Source organism: Nelusetta ayraudi, unplaced genomic scaffold, assembly GCF_046127955.1.
Source record: "Nelusetta ayraudi isolate G7.1 ecotype Tasmania unplaced genomic scaffold, CSIRO-AGI_Nayr_v1 ptg000071l, whole genome shotgun sequence".
In the NCBI taxonomy this organism is placed as follows: Eukaryota; Metazoa; Chordata; class Actinopteri; order Tetraodontiformes; family Monacanthidae; genus Nelusetta; species Nelusetta ayraudi.
Window position 1 is genome coordinate 1,363,682 of NW_027466121.1, and position 20,059 is coordinate 1,383,740.

At 41.4% G+C, this 20,059-nt stretch overlaps 2 protein-coding genes across 3 annotated transcripts; both read left to right on the plus strand.

Moving 5' to 3' along the window:
* The first annotated feature begins 1,865 nt into the window (after nt 1-1,865).
* ces3 (carboxylesterase 3) lies at nt 1,866-7,504 on the plus strand. The gene is made up of 13 exons (XM_076042777.1): nt 1,866-2,022; nt 2,656-2,842; nt 2,956-3,094; nt 3,339-3,472; nt 3,601-3,754; nt 3,869-3,973; nt 4,587-4,688; nt 4,872-5,012; nt 5,130-5,210; nt 5,354-5,495; nt 5,834-5,983; nt 6,153-6,225; nt 6,792-7,504. Exons 1-13 carry the CDS (start codon nt 1,953-1,955, stop codon nt 6,970-6,972), a joined length of 1,659 nt encoding a protein of 552 aa, XP_075898892.1. The 5' UTR covers nt 1,866-1,952; the 3' UTR covers nt 6,973-7,504.
* Nucleotides 7,505-8,032: 528 nt separating this feature from the next.
* kiaa0513 (KIAA0513 ortholog) lies at nt 8,033-18,956 on the plus strand. 2 transcript variants are annotated; one of them, XM_076042870.1, is made up of 12 exons: nt 8,033-8,157; nt 12,532-13,089; nt 13,413-13,512; nt 13,685-13,758; nt 13,916-13,986; nt 14,902-15,109; nt 15,215-15,255; nt 15,375-15,450; nt 15,696-15,773; nt 16,578-16,658; nt 17,304-17,398; nt 17,677-18,956. In XM_076042870.1, exons 2-12 carry the CDS (start codon nt 12,707-12,709, stop codon nt 17,724-17,726), a joined length of 1,257 nt encoding a protein of 418 aa, XP_075898985.1. In that variant the 5' UTR covers nt 8,033-8,157; nt 12,532-12,706; the 3' UTR covers nt 17,727-18,956. The 2 variants fall into 2 exon arrangements, with proteins under 2 accessions (XP_075898985.1, XP_075898984.1); XM_076042869.1 differs by lacking the exon at nt 8,033-8,157 and adding an exon at nt 11,492-11,594.
* The last annotated feature ends 1,103 nt before the right edge of the window (nt 18,957-20,059 follow it).

Genomic DNA, 20,059 nt, shown 5'->3' on the forward strand with positions numbered 1-20,059 from the left:
GTTTATGCAAAAGTGCAAAAGACCGTCTAGGTTTGAAGCTGTTTGAACAAAATGTCAGTGGTGACCTGTTTTCTTGGTACACATTTGGTCCAGTTTTTAGAGCATTGTACAAACATCACCGCCTAACAGAGTGTTGCTACTCAACCACATCAACCCATAAATTACCAGTGTGGCCATCTAGTGATGGATACTTCCAGCAGCAAAATGTATGGTCACAAAGCCTGAATCAGCTCAAACTGGCTTCTCGAACATGACAATGTTCACTGTACTCCAGTTACTTCCACAGTCACCAGATTTGAATCTAACAGAGAACCTCCATAATATGTCAAATGGGAGGCCAGTATAATGCCTGATGCTATTACGTCAAGGTGGGCCAAACTCTCTAAGGAACGTTGTGCAGCTGGTCAGTGGAAACACTTTTGTGAAATTTCACCACCAGGCTGTTTATGTACAAAAATAAAAAAATCTAAAAAATGGTAGGAACCAGGAACAAGCCAGGTTGGTATAATCAAGGTTGTGTTTATTGGAGGTAATTGAGTGGGCCATGTATTGACAATAGGAAGCCTGAAAATCCATGGTCCAAAGATTAGGTAAAGGTACAGATGTGTTAGTTAATGAATGCTCAGTACAAAGGTAAGCAAAGGCTGACAGGTGCTGAAGCAATGACTTGCGCTGTTAGATTAAAGCTTCTGATATTTATAAGTTGCCATAAAACACATCTCATGACACACTTACAAGGATCTCAAAACTGTATAATAGAAACACTGCGCCTGTGTATTGGACCAGTTGTGAGAAAACTTGTTAATTTCGGGCATGTTCTGACTCAGGGGGTCAATCATTGATTGGCAGCTCAGTCTTAGGTTCCCCCACAGAGTTAAATGAAGTGCACAATGAAATCTTATCTTTCCAAAATTTTAAAAAGGACAGAAATAATAGCTTTGAGTGCAAACGCGCAAAAGCATCTTGGGTAGCATCTGTTTTACAACATACTAAAGTGAGAAAAGGTAAAAAAAATTTTTTTTAGATAAGCTAAGCATAAGATATTTGGGAATACAATTCTGCTCTAAAACTTAGTCAAAAAAATATTTCCACACATAACATGAACATTTACCACTTTGGATGCTATTTTTGGCTCTACCTCGAGCAGTTGTCAAAATTTCTGGTGGTTGCTCAGAGGTGTAGGTTTTTACTCACCTGCTCAAAACTGTCTGAGAGAATCCACACTACAAACTTAAACAAGTTGGGTTAGTTTTTTTTTTAACAGGGACTAACCCAACTTAAGTTTACTCTGTCTTGTTGTTTGCCTTGTTTGACCTTGTTTCACAACCAATTGTAAAAAGCAAACAGCATTGCCTGACCCCTGAGTTAAGGGTTAAATTGAATCAGCTTTTACTTTCTACTGTTTAATTAAACAAGGTGTTGGCCACTGAAGGTTTGATTTAATTCAAAGTATCATGATTCAGTTTCACCCAGTATTTCTAAATGAAAATAAGCAAAAATGGTAAAAGCAGTGTGTGCTTGAAGTGTTTGTATGTTTTAGGGCTGTAGTAAAGGGGGCTGGGTTTAAATGACACTTAAACTATGACATAATGAGCCCCTTTTCTGTGTTTGAGAGTCAGAGGTTGAGAGTCCATCGTACAACTGTATGTTTGTTCAATCCAAACTCCAAAACAGGTTTCAAATTGGGTAAAATGTCAATAACAGCCAAATGGGATGAAATTTCTGTATTTATCATATCAAATCTGTAATGCATCTTGGTTTTTGACCTCACAATCACCACCAAATAGCTATGAGACAAACAATGTGTGTGTGTGTGTGTGTGTGTGTGTGTGTGTGTGTGTGTGTGTGTGTGTGTTGTGAGGGGTTGTACCTCAGAGCCGGCACAGGGACAGAGGACTATTTCTCTGAAAGTGCACAGTGGTTCTCTGTCTTTTCCTCTGTGTCGAGTCAGGATGAAGGCGACTCTATTCATTGGTGCCTGTCTCTTTTTGGCACTATCCGCAATAGGACATGGGACACCAGGTAAAAACAACAACAGCGCCATTTCATGTTAGATCATTAGCTTCAGTAGATGTGCTGTTATTATTTAACAGTTTTAGAGCAGTTCATGTACAGCATTGTTTACGCTTCACCATTTTTTGTAAGTATTGTATTGATTTATTTGCCACTTTGTAAATGCAATAGTGTTGTGTTTAAATGCGTTCACCATGTGATTGGTCTGATTTGGTTTCGGGATAAAGGACGTGAATAGGGAAGAAAAAAAAGATGCTGAATGGACTCATGTCTACGACATGGACCATCTAGTTTCATTATCTTCGAACAAAGGCAGCAAAATTTCTACTTTGTATTTGATTTTCAAATCAGTTTCGCAAGATTCTGCCACATTTGCATTGTAAAACCACACTGAAGCAGCGAAAATGCAAACAACTTTTTTGAGCAGCTGAGACTTTGGTCTATGCTCAATAAGGGTTGCACAATTACTCCAAAGCTGTCAATTTAAGTGGATGAGAGCATTGACGGTATTGATGGTTGATGATAAAAATCCAGAATTCCATCGACCAATGACTTTTCCACTTTACAACCCAGCAATCGAGAAATCCTCTTTAATCGTGCAACATTAGAATTACATGTGATTGTGTGTATTTGTTTCATCAGTTGTGGTGTCTCTGAGAGACGGTCAAATCCGAGGAGAATATGTTGAAGTGAAAGGCACTGAGAACAGAGTGAAGCAATTCCTGGCAATCCCCTATGCACGTCCCCCTGTGGGGCCTCTCCGCCTGGTCGCTCCGCAGGGAGTGGAGCCTTGGGAAGGAGAGAGAGATGGGACACGCCAGCCTCCAATGTAAGACAGTGCGCAGAAAGTTGTTGGGTTTTTCTTCCCTTTTTTTTTTTGCCTTCCTGAATGACATTCCACTTTGTCTTCACCCTCATTTCCACCGGTTTCCCTTTCCACAGGTGCATCCAGGATCCAGATGTATTAGTGAATGTTTCTCAAACCATGTCATTGCAATACACTCCAACAGAAGTCTCAGAGAACTGTCTCTATCTAAACGTATACGCTCCAGCTGAGGCTAAAAGAGGAGACAAACTACCGGTGGGTGTATACAAGTAGTAGTATACAAGTATAAAAATACAATATATATATGTGTGTGTGTACATATGTATATGCATGTGTGTGTGTGTGTGTGTGTGTGTGTGTGTGTGCATGTGTGTGCATGTGTGTGAGTGTATTTATAATTGAAAGTAAAAAAAATGTTTGTTTTTTTTATTAGTTTTTATTACTATTGCTAATATTTTAATTCTCAACATTTCCATGAACTTTGCTGTGCATTTGTCAGGTAATGGTGTGGATCCATGGAGGAGGCCTGTCAGTGGGTGCAGCCTCCCAGTATGATGGTTCTGCCCTAGCTGCTTATGAAAACATAGTTACAGTTATCATTCAGTACCGCCTTGGCATCCTGGGATTCCTGAGGTGAAGACTTTGCGAAGATGTTCACGGCATTTTTTTTTTTTAAGTATTATTGTGATTGCAATTACAATTTCTGTCTTAACAAAAACCTTTTTTCTTTTCAAATGTCATGCATTTTTTGTGTTACGCAGCACTGGAGACGAACACGCTAAGGGTAATTGGGGTCTTTTGGATCAACTGGCAGCACTGAGGTGGGTCCAGGAAAACATTGATGTCTTCGGAGGCGATCCGCAAACAGTGACAGTGGCTGGAGAGTCTGCAGGAGCTATCAGTGCATCCATACTGGTAAATATCCAAACAAATTGAATTATTATCCATATGCGTTTGATGCCTGTTTGGAAATCATCACATATTTTGCCACACCTGATGGTGAGAGCAGTCATGTGACCTTTTGAACAGACCCTGTCTCCACTAGCAAAAGGCCTCTTTCAGAGGGCGATCTTTCAAAGTGGAGTGGCAACAGTCGGCGCCTATACAACAAACAAGCCTCTGGGTGAGGCCAAGGTACGGTCACTTGCTCATAAAAGCGCCAGACGTACAAGCCCATTAGTACTTTTCATTCAAAGTTTTCCAAAAAAACTGTCTCTGTGTGCCAAAAACCTAATACAATAGCAGACATGAGACTAGAAACCAATGGGAAACTGTAAACAAGTATGACAATTTGATTAAACATGAATGAAAATACCTCATTACTGTTCAGACCAGGGATTGGCAAACTTTTATGCTGGTGGGGCCACAATGGGTTCTAAAATTTGACCGAGGGGCCGGAGCAGGAGCAGATGGATGGAGTGTTTTGGTGACCCACCTCATAGGAGAAAAATAAGTCATGGGATGTGTAGAAAACTTGTGCTTTGAAGTCTATTGAAAATGAACAATAGCGTGAGAACAAAATATCTTTTTGAGGCCCCACAGTATTTAGCTCTTTATTGAGGTTACTATTAAAACACTAAAACGGATAAATACAGCTATTTTATGACTTGCTGACTATTGGTTGTAATTTTTCTCCATATAAAGTAATGGTGTCTGCATTCATGTTTACAATTTCCTTTAGCATTGCGTTTTGTTTTTGTTTTGTTTTTTAACTGTTTTTATGATTGTGATTTCTGATTAAATCAAGATTGTTGCCAATCTCACTGGATGTGAGTACAGCAACACAGAGGAACTAGTCCGGTGTATGAAGGGGCAGAGCAGAGAGCAGCTCATTAGCGTGACAAAAAAGGTACGTTGCCTTGACACAGTTTTTATTTTATTTTGTAGTTTAACAGATTTTGCCGATTTTGTCCAACTTCAGTGCCATGTTTTAACACGTCAGTTCTAATGATGGCCACAAGAGGGCCTAATCAGCTTTGAATGGGTCAGGTCTTTCACATACAAATAATCCTTTCTTAATTCAATTGCCAAGATGAAAATTTTTCTGGGAGCTGTGGTGGACGGTGAGTTCCTGACAGATGTAGCGGAGGCGCTGTTCCAGAAGAAAGAGGTGCTGAACGTTCCGGTGATGATGGGAATCACCGACCACGAGTTTGGATGGATCTTGCCTCAGGTCACACAGTCTTCCCATTCCAAATCAGAATTCCCTCCTCAGTGAACCTTTCAGCGTCGTTGTTTATTGATTTCTAAATTGCATATTGATTGTATGATAATATTTTATTGATCACAGAGTTTTGGCACCCCTGGCTGGGAGCAGGGTATGAACAGAGAGTCCGTGTTGGCTATCATGAACATGTTTAATCCAACAGGGGTAAGTGCCATCGTACGACATACTATTTGTCACTCGTTAGTGCAGAGGTTATATCATATATAGTTTTATTATGAATGCAATTGAACCACGGAACCATTCGATTTGGCTAAAGTAAATGAAAAGTTCTTTGTTTCCTGTCCCAGGCTTCAGCTGTCAATGGCCTTATCGCAGATGAATACCTGAGAAATGCTTCAACCCCAGAGGACATCAGGGACGCCTTTACTGAAATCATGGGAGACTTGCTAATGACACTGCCTGTTATGAAAGTCGTCGGACACCTCACAGGTCTGGAATGCCAAGACAAAAATTCAAAGGCAGCTAAGCTTAAAATAAAGTGATGGTTGTGATGTGTTTGCACTTCTAGAATGTGTGGAAGCATTTTGGAGTGGTTGAAGAGAGAGGGCAGATGAATGTGTGGGGCATCGTCGTTATCATAGATCATACACTATTCAAGTAGAAAGCAAATGTGTCATTCATGACAACAAATTGCTTAAAAATACTTATTGATCAAAGTCTTGAAAGTCTGTTTTGCTGGTTCATTTGACTGGTCCAGATTTTTGCACCCCCGAAACAGACCAACCACATGCTTCCTTCACCGCCCGTTTTCCCCTTGTGCTGTCTAGACGCTGGTGTTCCAGTTTACCTTTATGAATTTGTATACCGAGCTGATATCCACAAACAAACCAGGCCCAGTTTTGTGAGGGCAGATCATGCAGATGATGTTGGCTTCATGCTTGGTGGATGCTTCTGGGACGGTCCCCTAAAAATCATTGGTAGGGTTCCTATAATTTGCTATTCATATATATGTTGCTTTATTTTTATTTTGTTCATTTGAATGTTTTAGAAATGGAAAACAAATCAATCAATGAACACATCAGACACTAACTAGTAGGATTTATACTGTGTTCTTTGTTGTAAAACTTTTCTTGTTTATTTCTCCAGGCAACATCACAAAGGAGGATGAAAGTGTCTGTAGAGCTATGATGGCATACTGGGCCAGTTTTGTCCGGAATGGGTGAGTCATCACTGAGAAGAGCACTATCAGTATGACTTCTAAAGAGTTATGTCCTTATTATTCATTTATTTTTGTTTTGTTTTCATGCCGCCATGACTACTTATGTTTTTGTATCCCAGACTTTATCTCACATTTAACAGAATTCTTGCCATTTGGAAGAATGACAGCAGATTTTACTTTAAGAATAAATGCAACGAAATTGTCTAAAATCAGGAAGAAATACAACTGTTCACTAAATATTCAAATTGCAGCATGTGAACAAAGTTCAAAAAGGCTTTCTAGGATTCAGACGCAAGACCAGCAAATCCATATATGAAGTAATTGGGGGAATCAATGGATAGAAATTTTCCTTCGAATTCACACGATGAGCCGACAGTATACAAAAGCAGAATGTCCGAAGCGAAAATACTACAAATATTGCAAAGCTAGAAATCAGTTGAAAAGATACTGTACGTCTGGTCTTTAATGCCGTAGTCTTAAATAAATAGTGTAATTATAGATGCTGCAACTAACTGAGATACTTTGGAATTTTACCAATGTCTGCTTTGCCTATGTTTCTATCACAGCTCTCCGGACAGTCCTACTCTGGTCAGTTGGCCTCAGTATGACAAGCAGAATAAGGCGTACATGGAGCTGGGCCTGTCACAGACCGTAAAACACAACCTCAAGGAAGACAGGGTTCACTTTGCTGCCGTCACCCTCCCACAGAGACTGGAAACGTTAATGGCGGCGGCACCTGGAAAATGATCCCTCCTGGCTTCACACCATCTGTACTGCTCTGAACCTGCCTTTGTTGTAAATGTGTCAGATGTGCTCCTGTAAAAACACAAGTCTTTTATTTCCCTCATTACAGTGTATAAAGCAATTAAAAGCAATTGTTATTTTCTTTCTCCATCATGCACTCAGGGTCAAGCGGGATTCTATCCCAGCTTTCCTGGGGCAAAGTTGAGCTACACCTTGGACGGGTTGCCAGTTCTTCCGAGGGGAACACAAAGAGAAAACTTAACCATTCACACTTGTGCTCACAGCTAAGGCCCATTTGCCTAATGTGCATGTCCTGTGGGACTGCGGACTGTGGGAGGAAGCTGAAGCACCAGAGCAAACACAAAACACGCACAGAGAGAACATTTGAACTCTCAACAGTGGGATCATACCTGCCCTCCTAAACCGTATTGACACTGTCACTGTTTGACTGGAGAACGTCACATCATCAAAATATCAGTTCAGTAGACTTTAATGCAAAAAATGAATACGTTAATAAATCACAAACAAAAATGTACCACTTTGAGATTTGTATTTTGAATTTTAAATGAAAAGGGGGAAAATCTGTATTATTATTATTATTGTTATTAGTAGTAGTAGTAGTAGTAGTAGACATAGTAGTTGTGGTAGTGGTACTAACACATTCAAATAGCAGCATTTGAGAATCTGTTAAGAAGACATGAACATGGGACAGGTTCAAAATGTAAAAAAAAAAAAAAAAAAAAAAACCCATAAAAAACATAAATTATATATATATAACATATGTAAAATAAATAAATAAATAAAAATCTTCGAAAGATGTTAAAATTATTTTAATTTTAGTTTATGATTGATTTATATATTCACATAATAGATAATGATTTTTTTTTTTTTTTTTTCCCCCACACTGTTATGTCGTCACATTTAATCTCATGAGAACTCGGTAAAGGCGCATGAACAGTGACGCTAGTTTGACGCAGCACTCGAACCACGCTGATTGGCTTGCACTGCTCGGCTACGTCACGCGTCAACACGAGCCAGTATTCACGCGTGCGCTCTTCGACGTCTGGCTAAAAAAAAAAAAAAAAAACAGAAAAGAAAAAAACCCACGACGCTCAAAACAACTACCAGGAGCAGCAGCAGCAGCAGCAGCGTCGTCGTTCTACCTCTGTCACTACAGAAATATTTCAGGTAGGTTAAACCACCGCTGATGTTCCACAACCGTTAAAAAAGTGTTCTCAGTTCGTCGGTGCTACGCCTTTTTGTTGTCTTTGTATTTGAATCCGTCTGTCTGGTGTCGAAGCGGTTGGTTTATTATTCTATCTCCCTGTCATGTTTTGGCCTCAGTCGGAATTTACTACTGTTTGGATGTATATGTTGACTCGCTGATACGGACTCCTGTGCTTCCTCTTAAAGCCTAATATCTTCCAGGAACCGTCGGTCCGTTTCGCCGTGTTTATTCTGCACGGCTTCCTCATTCAAGCCGCTCTCAGGTGCTGCCAATCTATTAGCTGCACCGTGAGAGCCACAGCATCCGTTCCACTTGTCTCGGTGGTGACTCTTTTAATTCATTCTCGCCATTCTCGCTTTCTTTGAAGGCGGAACGAAGCAAATATGTGTGTTCAGTGAGGGTCTGGGTGACGTTGCTTTGTTTATTTTTGCTTGTTTATCAAGCTAAGTTTGTTACATTAAGACGAATTAAACGAATGAGTTCATTTTCGTGCTAATTTATAGTGTGTGTGTGTGTGTGTGTGTGTGTGTGTGTGTGTGTGTGTGTGTGTGTGTGTGTGTGTGTGTGTGTGAGAGAGAGAGAGAGAGAGAGAGAGAGAGAGAGAGAGAGAGAGAGAGAGAGAGAGAGAGAGAGAGAGAGAGAGAGAGAGAGAGAGATGTTAGGAGCAGTGCAGCCAATCAGCTCGGTTTAAGTGCTGCAAGGCTGCAGAAATACTGGCAGCTAAGACATACAATCCAATAATTCACTGTACGCAGTTTTTCAAAAAGAAAACATGTCAAGTAGTCATATGAACCAATATGATAAAGCAGTCATTTGCTAGCAAGAAGGCAGAATTGCTGGTTTAAACATGCTTTTAATTATTTTATTTTTTTGGGGTGTGGGGGCAAAGAAAGTTAGCTTTAAGAAATGCCTAAAATGAAAGCACCCCACAGTACATCTGTGATAGGGGAACAACCCGATCACAGATGTACCTGGGACTGTGAGGTAGCACTGTGCAATCTCAGCAATGTGAGGCTTGATGCTTTCCCACCATGCAAGTGGATCTGCAGGAGCTCTCCAAAAAGCTTTGCCAAGCCAGATTTTATTTTTCTGGGGGTTGGAGATGAAACCCCTTCCTGTAGCAGTCTACTCAGAAAAGTGCTACGCTCCGTCGCTGACTAGCTTGGCTTCGCCATCACCAGGCTGTTCAAACACAAACCATTGTTCCCGCCTGTCTTAAGCCTGATGCAATTATCTCTGTCTCAACGAATCCCTCCTAAAACTGCCCAAAGACTTCAGACTTATCGCCTTAAGCTATGGAGTGTTTTGAGAGACTTGTCCTGCAGGCCAGCCTTCTTTTAGATCATGTCACGCCTCGCCAACAGATCTATGGAGCACGCCATTGCTAATGCTTTCCATATAGCACTCAGCCACCTCAAGAACCCATTGCACCTACATCACAGTGCTCCTTATGGATCACGGCCCAGCTCTTGATGCTATCATTTCTGACTGCCTGGTCAACAATGTGTGATCCCCTGCACTGGCTCGCCTTAGGCTTTAGCTGCCCGCTCTGTCCCTTTGTATGTGCCTTATCCACTCGTGATTGCGTTTCCACTATCCCCTCCAAAACCACTATAAAATTCACCAGTGAGCCTACAACTGTTGGTCTTATCTCTGAAGGGAATTGCGATTGCTTTGAGGGACGTGGTCATTCGTGGAACCGGTTGAATGCACAGCAAAACAAAAGCAATGATACTTGATTTAAAAAAACAAAAAAAACAAAGAGGAACCAGCACAATCTCCTCAAAGGCAATGGCAACCAATCAGTGTCCTACAAGTTCTTGGGAGCACATTTGGCAGAAGGCCTCTTTTTGTCTGCAAATTCAAAGATGGCAGAGATTAAAATATTGTGCTTCTCCTTGGGAGTGATCAGGAATGAGTACATCAGAGGATCAGTGAATGTTAGATGTTTTGAAAATAAATCCATAGGTCAGACTGAGATGGACAGGTACAGAAGAGGGTTGCTGAATATATCAGTCCAAGTATATGGATTTTGGAAGTGTCAGGCAGGAGAACCAGAGGGAGACCAGATGTAAAGACCAAGATGAGCTCTGTGGTTGTAGTGGTGCAGGACATAAGGTGAGATGCTTTGAGAAAAGACAGTGCAGTCAGGTGATTCACACTGGTGACCAGGTAACAACACTAATAAGGACTATGAAGAGGAACATAGCCAGTTCTCTTCATAAAACTGGCTATGTTCAGAAAAAAACAAGGAGGACAGAGTAAACAACCTGTTTACAATCCAAGGCTCTCAGACAAAGAATTGATTCATTGCTATTTTGTTGCGCTAGGTGTTTCTCTCTTCCCAGTAATACGGCTCTGAGCGATTCTGCTTACGTAATTCACGAAAGAATTGCAAGTTAGATGAATCCCTTGTTTGGTGCTGGGTTCTTTCATTTACTTCTTGAGATGGCACTTTTGGTCATTAAAATATTTATCCAAAGACTTTGCAAGACTTCTATTAGTTTGCTCAGAGTGTTGCAGATGAACGCTGCAGTGTTAGAGTTGAGGGTAACAGTCCACGGCTCATATCTCATACTTCTGCTGTTTTTTTAGGTGTTGAAAAACATTTCCTGGAGGCAGTGGATATCCAGAGACACATTGCATAACAGTAATGGCATCCAGGATGTGAATCACGCCAACGGCTATATTTTGTGAAAACAAGAAAAGGGTGCGAAAGGATCTTGCAACACAACGCTGCAAATAAATGACCAAATTACCAATTGAAAGATTCCTATCCACCCAAAAGTGTTGTGCATGGTTGTTCACAGTCGAGGGAGTAGCACCTCACTTTGGTTGGAAAGCCTCGGGGAATGGCCGTTGAATGTTGTCACCGTGCATGTGATTGTCTGAGGAGGTTCAAGTGCTTCTCCGCTGCCGCGGTTCATTCGAGCAGAAATCCCCTCGCAGCCCTCGGGTGAAGAGAACATAGCGCAGTTGCAAAGTGTGACTTTTTTTCCAGGGCTTTGAGGAGACAGGAGGCCGGACACTTTAATCAGACCGTATAAAGTAACTGACCGTTACGTGATTGTGCCCCTGCCATCCATCCCCGGCACCAACTCATGACTAACTCAAGGGCTTTGCGGCTTTGCTGAACTTGGCTGAGTGCTCCAGATAACAGCTGCGAAGGACGAGACATGACAGGTCACATTTCATGCCTTCAGCGTCCTCGCTGGCCGAGGACGCTGGCCGAGTGCTGGTGGCTCAGTTTTTATTGAGCAATTGTCATTTTTTTTAACAGTGACAGTTTTTTTTTTTTTTTTTTTTGCAGTAGCACCTGTAATGTGGCCCATTTCAGTGCTAATCAAAAAACATTCCAGCATTATTTGATTGGCTTACTGCTGTCAAGATGGTAAAGGTATCTTGCCTGGAGTTGACAAGCATTGAACCACTATGGATTAGTGGATAAAAGCTAGATGTGTTTTTGACGAATCTACAAGCTTTGAACAATTTGTTACATTGCATTAGGATCGTATTCTAAATTGACCCTAGGTGTGTGTGTGTGTGAGCGAGAGCGAGCGAATGTTTTTTTGTCTCTGTGTGGCCCTGCGATGAACTGGTGACGTGTCCAGGCTGTCTCCCTGCCTTCATTTTATGACAGCTGGGATTAGGCTCCATCAGACCTCTGTGACCCTGAGCTCAGGAAGAAGCGAGAATGGATTTGTGGATGCATGGTCGTCGTTTGGAGTGCATTGACACACAAGATTGGATATTTAAATGGAGATGCATAGAGAATTAAAATTACGTGGATTTTTCTGTTTCATTTTCATGTTGTTGAGTAAAAAGGGTTTGGATGTTTTAGGTTTTAGGGTGCTTACATACTTTGCCGGTGTCTCGCCACAGTCAAAAATGTGTTATCTAGGGTTATCTTCCAGCCATTGGCCTCAACTGAATCTACTGATGAAGAACTGGACGCTGGTTGTTGCTCTCTGGCTGCCCACTGCAACATATTTCATTGTGCATTGAAATTGGAAATATTTGTGCAAAAATATTAAAATGTTAGTTTTCTGGTTAATAGTGAGGCGCAGTTAGCAAAGTACACAGTGTGTTATTCTTCAAGAGGAGAACAACATAGTGCAATTCCGGGTAATTCTGCAGACTGTCCCAGGTTGGACTCAGCCCTTCTCTGGTTATGTATGTAAAGATATGCAAATATTAACCTTCATTTTGAACTCTTTGCAGCACTCAGCAGTGCTTACTGTGCAAAAAAAATAGTATTGCAATTGTGTTTTCAATTGATTTCCCGCTGTCCTCAAACTTAATTCAATGTCAAAAATTCTCACATTTTTTTTCAGATGCTGTGGATTTTGTAAGGTCACTTGATGTCAGCACTCCCAGGGGGAGAGGTAGGGTCTGCTGTATCAAATCCTGACATTCAAGGTACCCAACTCGCCCGCGAAGCCACTCGCATGTTTATGCAAAGCGCTCAATAGCTCCTTTTTTCTAAGAAGAAAAAGGGAACTTTCAAACATGGAAGATGTAGCAGCGAACGACCGAATAGACGTCGATCTCGCATCGGAATCCACAGCTCTCGGCGTGAACGATGACCAAAGTCAAGGCCACGCGGACCTTTCTCCCCCGGATCCTACGTCGTCCAGAGGAGTTCATCAGCAGCCTTTAGTGCCAGAACCTGCCGTGCCTACTGAGCACAATTCTCAAGCGCCAGGAGACGTCGACAGCGATGCGACGGAGTCGGCGGACAGCGAGAACGACATGGACCTGCCTCCTGACGGGTGGGAGCTCAGGAGGTCGTCGTCTTCTTCGTCTATACACAGTGGAGAGGACATAGACTCTGAGACGCTGGAGAGGAGGAAGTTCATGAAGTCCTACGTCATGAAGGTGTTCCATGGAAAGTGAGGAGAAGCTTCTTTCGTAATATGAAGCCGGCTCATGTCAATGAAGTAACTTCCAAAAAAGACATTTGTCATACGGGAAATATTGTAAATTGAGACAACAGAGATAAAGCAAAGGAGCTAAAAAATTTGGCCCGACCCTAGAAAGAAAACAAGTCCTGTATATTCCTGTCCTCCATGACGTATGTGTTAAAATCCCGTCGTGACTATTACCTGTTGTATTTTCAGTTGAAACAATGGTATAAGCAGCTGTATTGTACGTCTCAGAAAGGTTGTTGTATAACTGTGCCACCATAAAGATTCTAATGCATTTCTTTTGTCAGGGAGGATTTTGATCATGAAGAGAAGGCACGGTTTGGCGAGCTGTGCAGCGGCGTGAATGGCAAAGGCAGGGAGTGGTTCGCAAAATATGTCAGTGCGCAGGTGAGTGTTGGCTAAGCTGTAATTGGTCCCCGTTTAAAATAACTAAGTGACAATTGTTGAAATTTGACACGATGCGTCTGGAACAGCAGTGTGCTTGTTTGAAGGATTTCTCATCGATTCATGGAATTCATGTTGCTGTTGCTGTTTTACCTCCGTCTTTGTTTGTTCACAGCGCTGCCATTCGAAATGTGTTTGTGAGGCTACCTTCTACAGATTGGTGCAGTCCTTTGCAGTTGTGCTATTTGAGTGAGTAGATGAGTTGCTGAACAACTTACAACTTACAACTTGCACTCTCCTTCACGTGCAGTATTGGATGGTTTTGTGCCCAATTGCTTTGTTTTAATGGAGAGACGGTCAACTCAGTCTGGTTTGTACTTCATTAAAAATGTGTTGTTGTTCTCAGGTGTTACCAAATGGACGACTACAGCCCAGCCAAGAACCTCATGACCATGTGCTTCACTTACTACTACTACGGTAGAGCCCTTTCTTCGCACCCTTGACTATTGTCATGCAATCCCTCAGAGTTGTTTGCAGAGTTGTTTGCATCAGTTAGAGCATAAACACAATAGCAACAGGAAATATGCATACGCTGATAAGACGGTGTCACGACCACAGCTCAACCTTGCAGCGAGTTTCTCAGCAGCTCTTGCTGCCACTGTCTGGCCTCTGCATCGGTGCTTTTTGCAAGCAATAGGTGGAGGCTAGCTCACCGCGATGACGGCACATTTCGATAAGTTGCTTTTTAAAAAAAAAAAAAAACACGTACGTCACCTGCAGTTCAAGGACCAGTGTGTAATATTTGGCTGGATTTATGATTTTTATATTGGTAAAGGTTTCATATACTGCTCATAAATACATTAATACAAGTGTATAATCGGAGTAGAATAAAAGTAATTTGGTTTTCAAACTCTTCTCGGTTCCCATATATATATTTTTAGATATAGATAAAGCAAGGGTTTTGCTCCCAGTTAGCTGCTATATAGCACCACCATATTTCTAAGGAAGCCTGGTGTGGACAATCCAGCCCGCCTGACAACGCATTTCGTATCTAGGGTGAATGCTCGCATCCTCAACTAAACAAAAGAAGAACAAAGGTAGACAAGGTATCTAGCTTTGGGTGCGCAGGCCACCATAGCTCACAGGCAAGCTCGGGAGAGGGAAGAGAGATTGAAAGATGCTGCAATGTAAAATGTAACCACTTGATGCTGCTGTTTCTCCTTCAGAATCTTCAAATATTAAACACTTAATCCTTAAAGTAATATTACACAGTACTGCAAAAGGCCTGACACGGTGTTGTCTGTCTACAATTACCGATCAAGTTGTCGAGACCTCTGGAATTTCAATCAATGGACTCATTTCCTTGTAAACTCTTCCCCTCTTGTTCCCCAGGGAAGTCCCAGCCATCACCCTCGGAGCTGCTGGATCGAGGCGCTCCTCCAGCTGGTCTGGATTCATACCTCGACAAAGCCAACTCCTGGCTGACTGTCAAGAAAGGCGCGGCAGAGCGCCTCCTTAAAAACACATCCAAGACGGACGTGAAAGGCTTCTTCGGCGGCCTCGAAAGCAAGTGGAGGAGCTCAATGGCTCCCAAGGCAGGGTGAGTGCATGCACTCGGAATTCAACCCCACTTTTGTGATCCTTACCGTGCTTTTTTTTTTTTTTTTTTTAATATTATTTTCTCATTATCTCCTGTGATATGCAGCGAGGCGGATTGTCCAGTTGAGACAAAATCTTCACCAACAGGTATTTTGATTCCACTATCCCGATAAGGTTTACACTACTAACATCTTTTGTTTTCATAAACTATGAGTCTATTAATGCGTTTTTTTTTGGTTGTTTGTTTCTTTATCTCTGATCCTCAGCTGTGTCTGAGGCGCCACAGGAAAGGAAGGCAGAAAAGATCTACTTGTACACCCACTTGAAGCAGCAGCCCATTTGGTGAGTCAAGCCTTATTTATTTTATTCTGTTGTTTGTTTGTTTGTTTGTTTGTTTTGTTTTTTTAGTAAATCAAAGACTGGATAAAATTTGATCATAAAACATTAATCTACAGAATACTGCATATCAGAACTATTGAAGCATATAGCGGCCACATAATAGAAATTAAAAGAAGAAAATATAAAAAAAACTTATGTTATGTTTTTTAACACTCTTTAACACTCACTTTTTTTTGTGCGTCTCTCAGGCATACACTCCGATTTTGGAACGCTGCATTTTTTGATGCTGTCCATTGTGAGCGAACAAAAAGGTCGCCGCCAACTAAGTGAGTTTGATAAATAATTTATTTCTTCTTTTTTGCAAAATGAATGTAAAAAGCACTGTATGCCACGAACGGGTGCAATTGCAGGTTAAACTAAAATTTTTGCGAATGGAACTCTGCTGCTGCATGCGTCCCTGTGTCACTCTGTGTCTGTCTGAGATTATATTCGAGGACCTCGTGTCACACTGTGCTCTTGACCATATTTCAGCTTCGATTCTCTTTCTTTCTTCCTTTTTCAGGTTTCCCATTCCGCGCCATAAAAACGGCACACACGTTGGTCAGGGTCAGGGTTTATCTGGAAATCACAAAGCCTTATCCGAATCTCACTCACTTCTGGTTTTGCCATATCATTTGTTCCTATATTATTTCCTCCATTTGTTGCAGGTGCAAGTGTAGAGTAGCATTACAGCCCCAATTGCACCCAAGTCACAGGATTACAAGTACTTTGGCCAAAAAGAAGGTGCAGGTCCCGTCAACAGAATAGATGGACAAAATTATTAAATGCCTTTTCATCAGCAATTTCCAAAGCAGCTGTAAAAGAATAAATCACAAGCTTTGCTCATTTAAAAAAAAAAATATATATATATATATATAGCTTTCTACACACCTTAAGATTGTAAGGCACATCCTTGAGATGAAGAGGGGGAAGGAAAAAAAAAAAACAAAGGCGCTTTTGGCTCCGTCACCTTTGCTCAGTCAGCTCGACGCTGACGGGCAACATTTTTCGACACCGACCTGGGTCCTCCCCGAAGATGAGCGGGAGTCGAATGACTTAAAATGTGACTCGAACTGTGTTCTGTGCTCCAGGGAGAAGTGGTGTCACATGACCCAGGAGGAGAGGGACGACAGCTCCAAGATCGATGAGAACATTGCCTTCGGCCAGCTGGGGTGAGGAAAGCTTTGCAAGTCAACGATTTGACAGCCTTTGGCAAAGTTCAGCAACATCGTGATTAGACGTGACACTTTGTAGTCATACCACTAAATACTGCACCTGTATTGGGTGTTGGAGAAGAAAGAGGGCTGTTATTTTTCTGGTGGAACACGGCCATGTGTTCATTTATTTATTATTGCTTATTTGTGTAATAAAAATATAAAATAAGTTGTTATGCAATCAAGCAGTAAGCACTCGAAGAAGGCTGCTGGGCTTTCCCAACTTGATGTGAGAAGGTTTCTGCACCAGGTAGAAATGATGTGAATGACATCTGAAGATTTACCCACCTGCAGATGCGTTTAACTTAAAACTTAAAGTGAACGTCTTGAAAATTCTGCTGATGAGAGTAAACTTAACTGACTTCACCGTCTGGAATAAGTTGACTCCATATTTATGCATTTCTTGATTTTTATCTACGTATATGTTTCTCTTTAACTTTGGTGGCTTATGACCTGAGCATCTTTGTTTCGCATGAAGTCCTGTACTTTTTCTGTAAGTCTGATAAAGAGCACGAGGCCATTTGTTACGTTCATCAGTTTAAGGTCGAAATCAAAAGTGTGTGCTGTTTTGAATGATACATTTGCTTCTGTACGTGTTTTTAGGACTTTCACCCACAACATGCTGGCATTTGGTCTCAGTAGGAAGCTCTGCAACGACTTTCTGAAGAAACAGGCAGTCATCGGGAACCTAAATGAAGGTAACACCCTATTGAAGATAATACAATTAGTATTAAACGTCAAACTCACAGAGCTTCACTCAAAGAGGCTTTATTATATAAGAAGGGTGAGCGCACAACGTCACAACAGTTAAGTCTTGGAAGACGACGTCTTTTCAAGAAAAGCTTTTGGTGCTTTTCTTTTATTCAAAAATGCAATCATTTTTCTTCAGACCGTCTCACGATACAATCTCATTTAATTTAAGTGATATTTATTCTCGGCTCTTAGAAACATGTTTGTGTTTTTCCGCTATTTGCAGAGCAATACAAGTTGCTGACGGACCACATCGAGAAAATGGCTCTGGAGTGAACTGGAGGATGCTGCATTTCACCATCTCCCCAGAGCAGACGGAGTGCAGGCCCACAACTGCAGCCCGTCAACCTGCACACTGACCAGTGACCAAGCCTGTCCTCTACCTTGCTCTAGAAAACTGAAGTGTGCCGTTTCGTAGCAACTGCTTGTCTGGTAACAGTCATGCGACGCCTTGTATCATCGGCACATGATTAAAACATTCAGTATCAAACGGCCTCAACACCTGGTGGCTGTAAAACAATGCATTTTTCACCTGCACTCCCCAAGTCATCTGCATCTCTACCAAGTTTCACTGCAGCCCTTCTACAGAGATGTGTCTACCGTCTCATGGCAATAATGCTCTATAGTGCTAATTTCATCTGATATTCAGCCTTCAAACAAAGTCAGAAAAAGGCTCAACGCTGTCTTTAGTCCATGCGCTCTGTTGGTGTTCTAATATGTGAACCTGGGAGTACAAACTACAGTTGCAGCTTTGACATAGAATTGCATTTGCTAAATGAATTACAACTTCCCCGCTGCCTGAAGCCCGAGTGGTTAGGTCCTCATTATGTTGTCGTCTGTCTGCAGCAGCCAAGTCTTCCTTCCTGGTGTTTGGCCAATCATCGAACCTTAACTCTACCTGGGGGATGATCACAAAGTCCTTATCCATCCAAAGTGCCTTCCGTGAAAAGTTGCCGTGTTCCTCTTTTCTTATCTTTTACTCTTAAAAAGTGCTGCATACATTTGAAGTTCATTTTTGAACTTTCTGTGTTATTATTGTCGTCGTTGCTGTTGTTGTTATCATTAATGAACTCCTTGGGTTTGTTTTTTTTTTTTTTTTAATCATGATTGTCTTTCTCATCGTGCGCATTTTGTCCTGCATGGCTACATGACTGAAATCCCCCGTGGGAGTGGCAGTGAAGTTGCATTACCTTCTGTAGCCACTGTGGGGAAGCATTGTATTGTTTTTTTTTTCCGTCCAAGGTTCCTGTCGTTTCTGTATTATTATAATTATTTTATTTATTTATTTTGGCTTTACAACTCATATTTGGTGCACCTTCTTTGGATGGACTTTAGTTACTTTCCAGTGCAATTGAGTTACATAGGAGTGATACTGTAGTGTGATGCAAATGTTTTGTAAATACTGTTACGTTTGTCTCTGTGTACAATCTTGACTCTCTTAATTTTGAATGTATGAAAAGTGTATTGTACCCTATGTTTGAAATATACATGAAATATTATCAATGACTTGTAAGCGTCCCATAACTGTTTAATCATTTAGACGCAAGGTAAGACCGTATTCATAGTTTGTCTTCACACTAGTTTTGTTTGACTCAGTGGTTTGCACGTCAGCTCACAGAAAGAAGATAGCCGGTTTTGCATCCCGAGTCTGGGCTATCTTTCTGCAATAGACTGGCAACTTTAACCCGCCTTCCACCAATCCATCACCCTGAGTTCAGGGTAAGCAATCCTCATAGACAGATGGAGATTTGTGTCTCTCTCTCTCTCTCTCTCTCTCTCTCTCTCTCTCTCTCTCCTTTGCGTAGAGTTTAGGTTCATCTGAAATCCCAGAAAACGAGCTTTTAAGCTATGGTGAAAGAATATTTTAATATTTTCCTCATATTATATATATATAATATACATATGAATACATCTATACCTAACTGTTGACTGTTGAAATATCGGCCCAAATGTTTAGTTAGCCTAGCACGAGCTATTTAGAGTCCATATTCAGTTCAGCTTTATCTATGTAGCACAATATCATGATTAAAATAAAATAAAAATTATCTCAAAAATACTTTAGTTGTTGAAACGGGTGTGTCTGAGACCCAATTGCAGTACAGCAGACACGGGTGAAGTTGAAAGCGTCTTCAATCGGGAATCAGGCGGGACAGGCTGGTCAAAGGCAGGCAATGTTGTCAACAGGAAGTCGAGTTTGGAAATATTGCTGGTGAGTCTTGCGTGCAGAAAGGTAAAGAACTCTCTGGAAGTGGCAGGGAATGTGTTGGCGAGCAGCAGTCATTATAGTTAGTCAGAGAGCAAGGCGAGCGGAATGGAGTCAAATTTGATGGGGTGGGTCGGAAAAGAACTCAGTGGGGAACAGAATGTCCAAACTGTGACGCTTGTTGACACAAGCCACCTTTAGTGTGTAAAATTTTTACATTTCAAGTGCCAGCACATACTTTTAAATATTATCGATAATATTTACAAGTAAATATAATTTATTCAACCTTCATTATGCTCATTCACAATGTCAAAACTGAACTGCAATTGATATTTACCAACAGTGGAGCCTGCTTCTAGATCATCACTTTATTGTTATAATCATTTTGGTGGTCACACTGATCACT

What these genes read in the sequence shown, in the direction of transcription:
- ces3 (XM_076042777.1), top strand. Translation starts at nt 1,953, where the DNA reads ATGAAGGCGACTCTATTCATTGGTGCCTGTCTCTTTTTGGCACTATCC. An exon ending in AGTCGTCGGACACCTCACAG is followed by an intron (nt 5,496 to 5,833) that starts GTCTGGAATGCC and finishes TGTGCTGTCTAG; the next exon opens with ACGCTGGTGTTCCAGTTTAC. An exon ending in GCCAGTTTTGTCCGGAATGG is followed by an intron (nt 6,226 to 6,791) that starts GTGAGTCATCAC and finishes TTTCTATCACAG; the next exon opens with CTCTCCGGACAGTCCTACTC.
- kiaa0513 (XM_076042870.1), top strand. Translation starts at nt 12,707, where the DNA reads ATGGAAGATGTAGCAGCGAACGACCGAATAGACGTCGATCTCGCATCG. An exon ending in TTTGCAGTTGTGCTATTTGA is followed by an intron (nt 13,759 to 13,915) that starts GTGAGTAGATGA and finishes TGTTGTTCTCAG; the next exon opens with GTGTTACCAAATGGACGACT. An exon ending in CTTCACTTACTACTACTACG is followed by an intron (nt 13,987 to 14,901) that starts GTAGAGCCCTTT and finishes CTTGTTCCCCAG; the next exon opens with GGAAGTCCCAGCCATCACCC.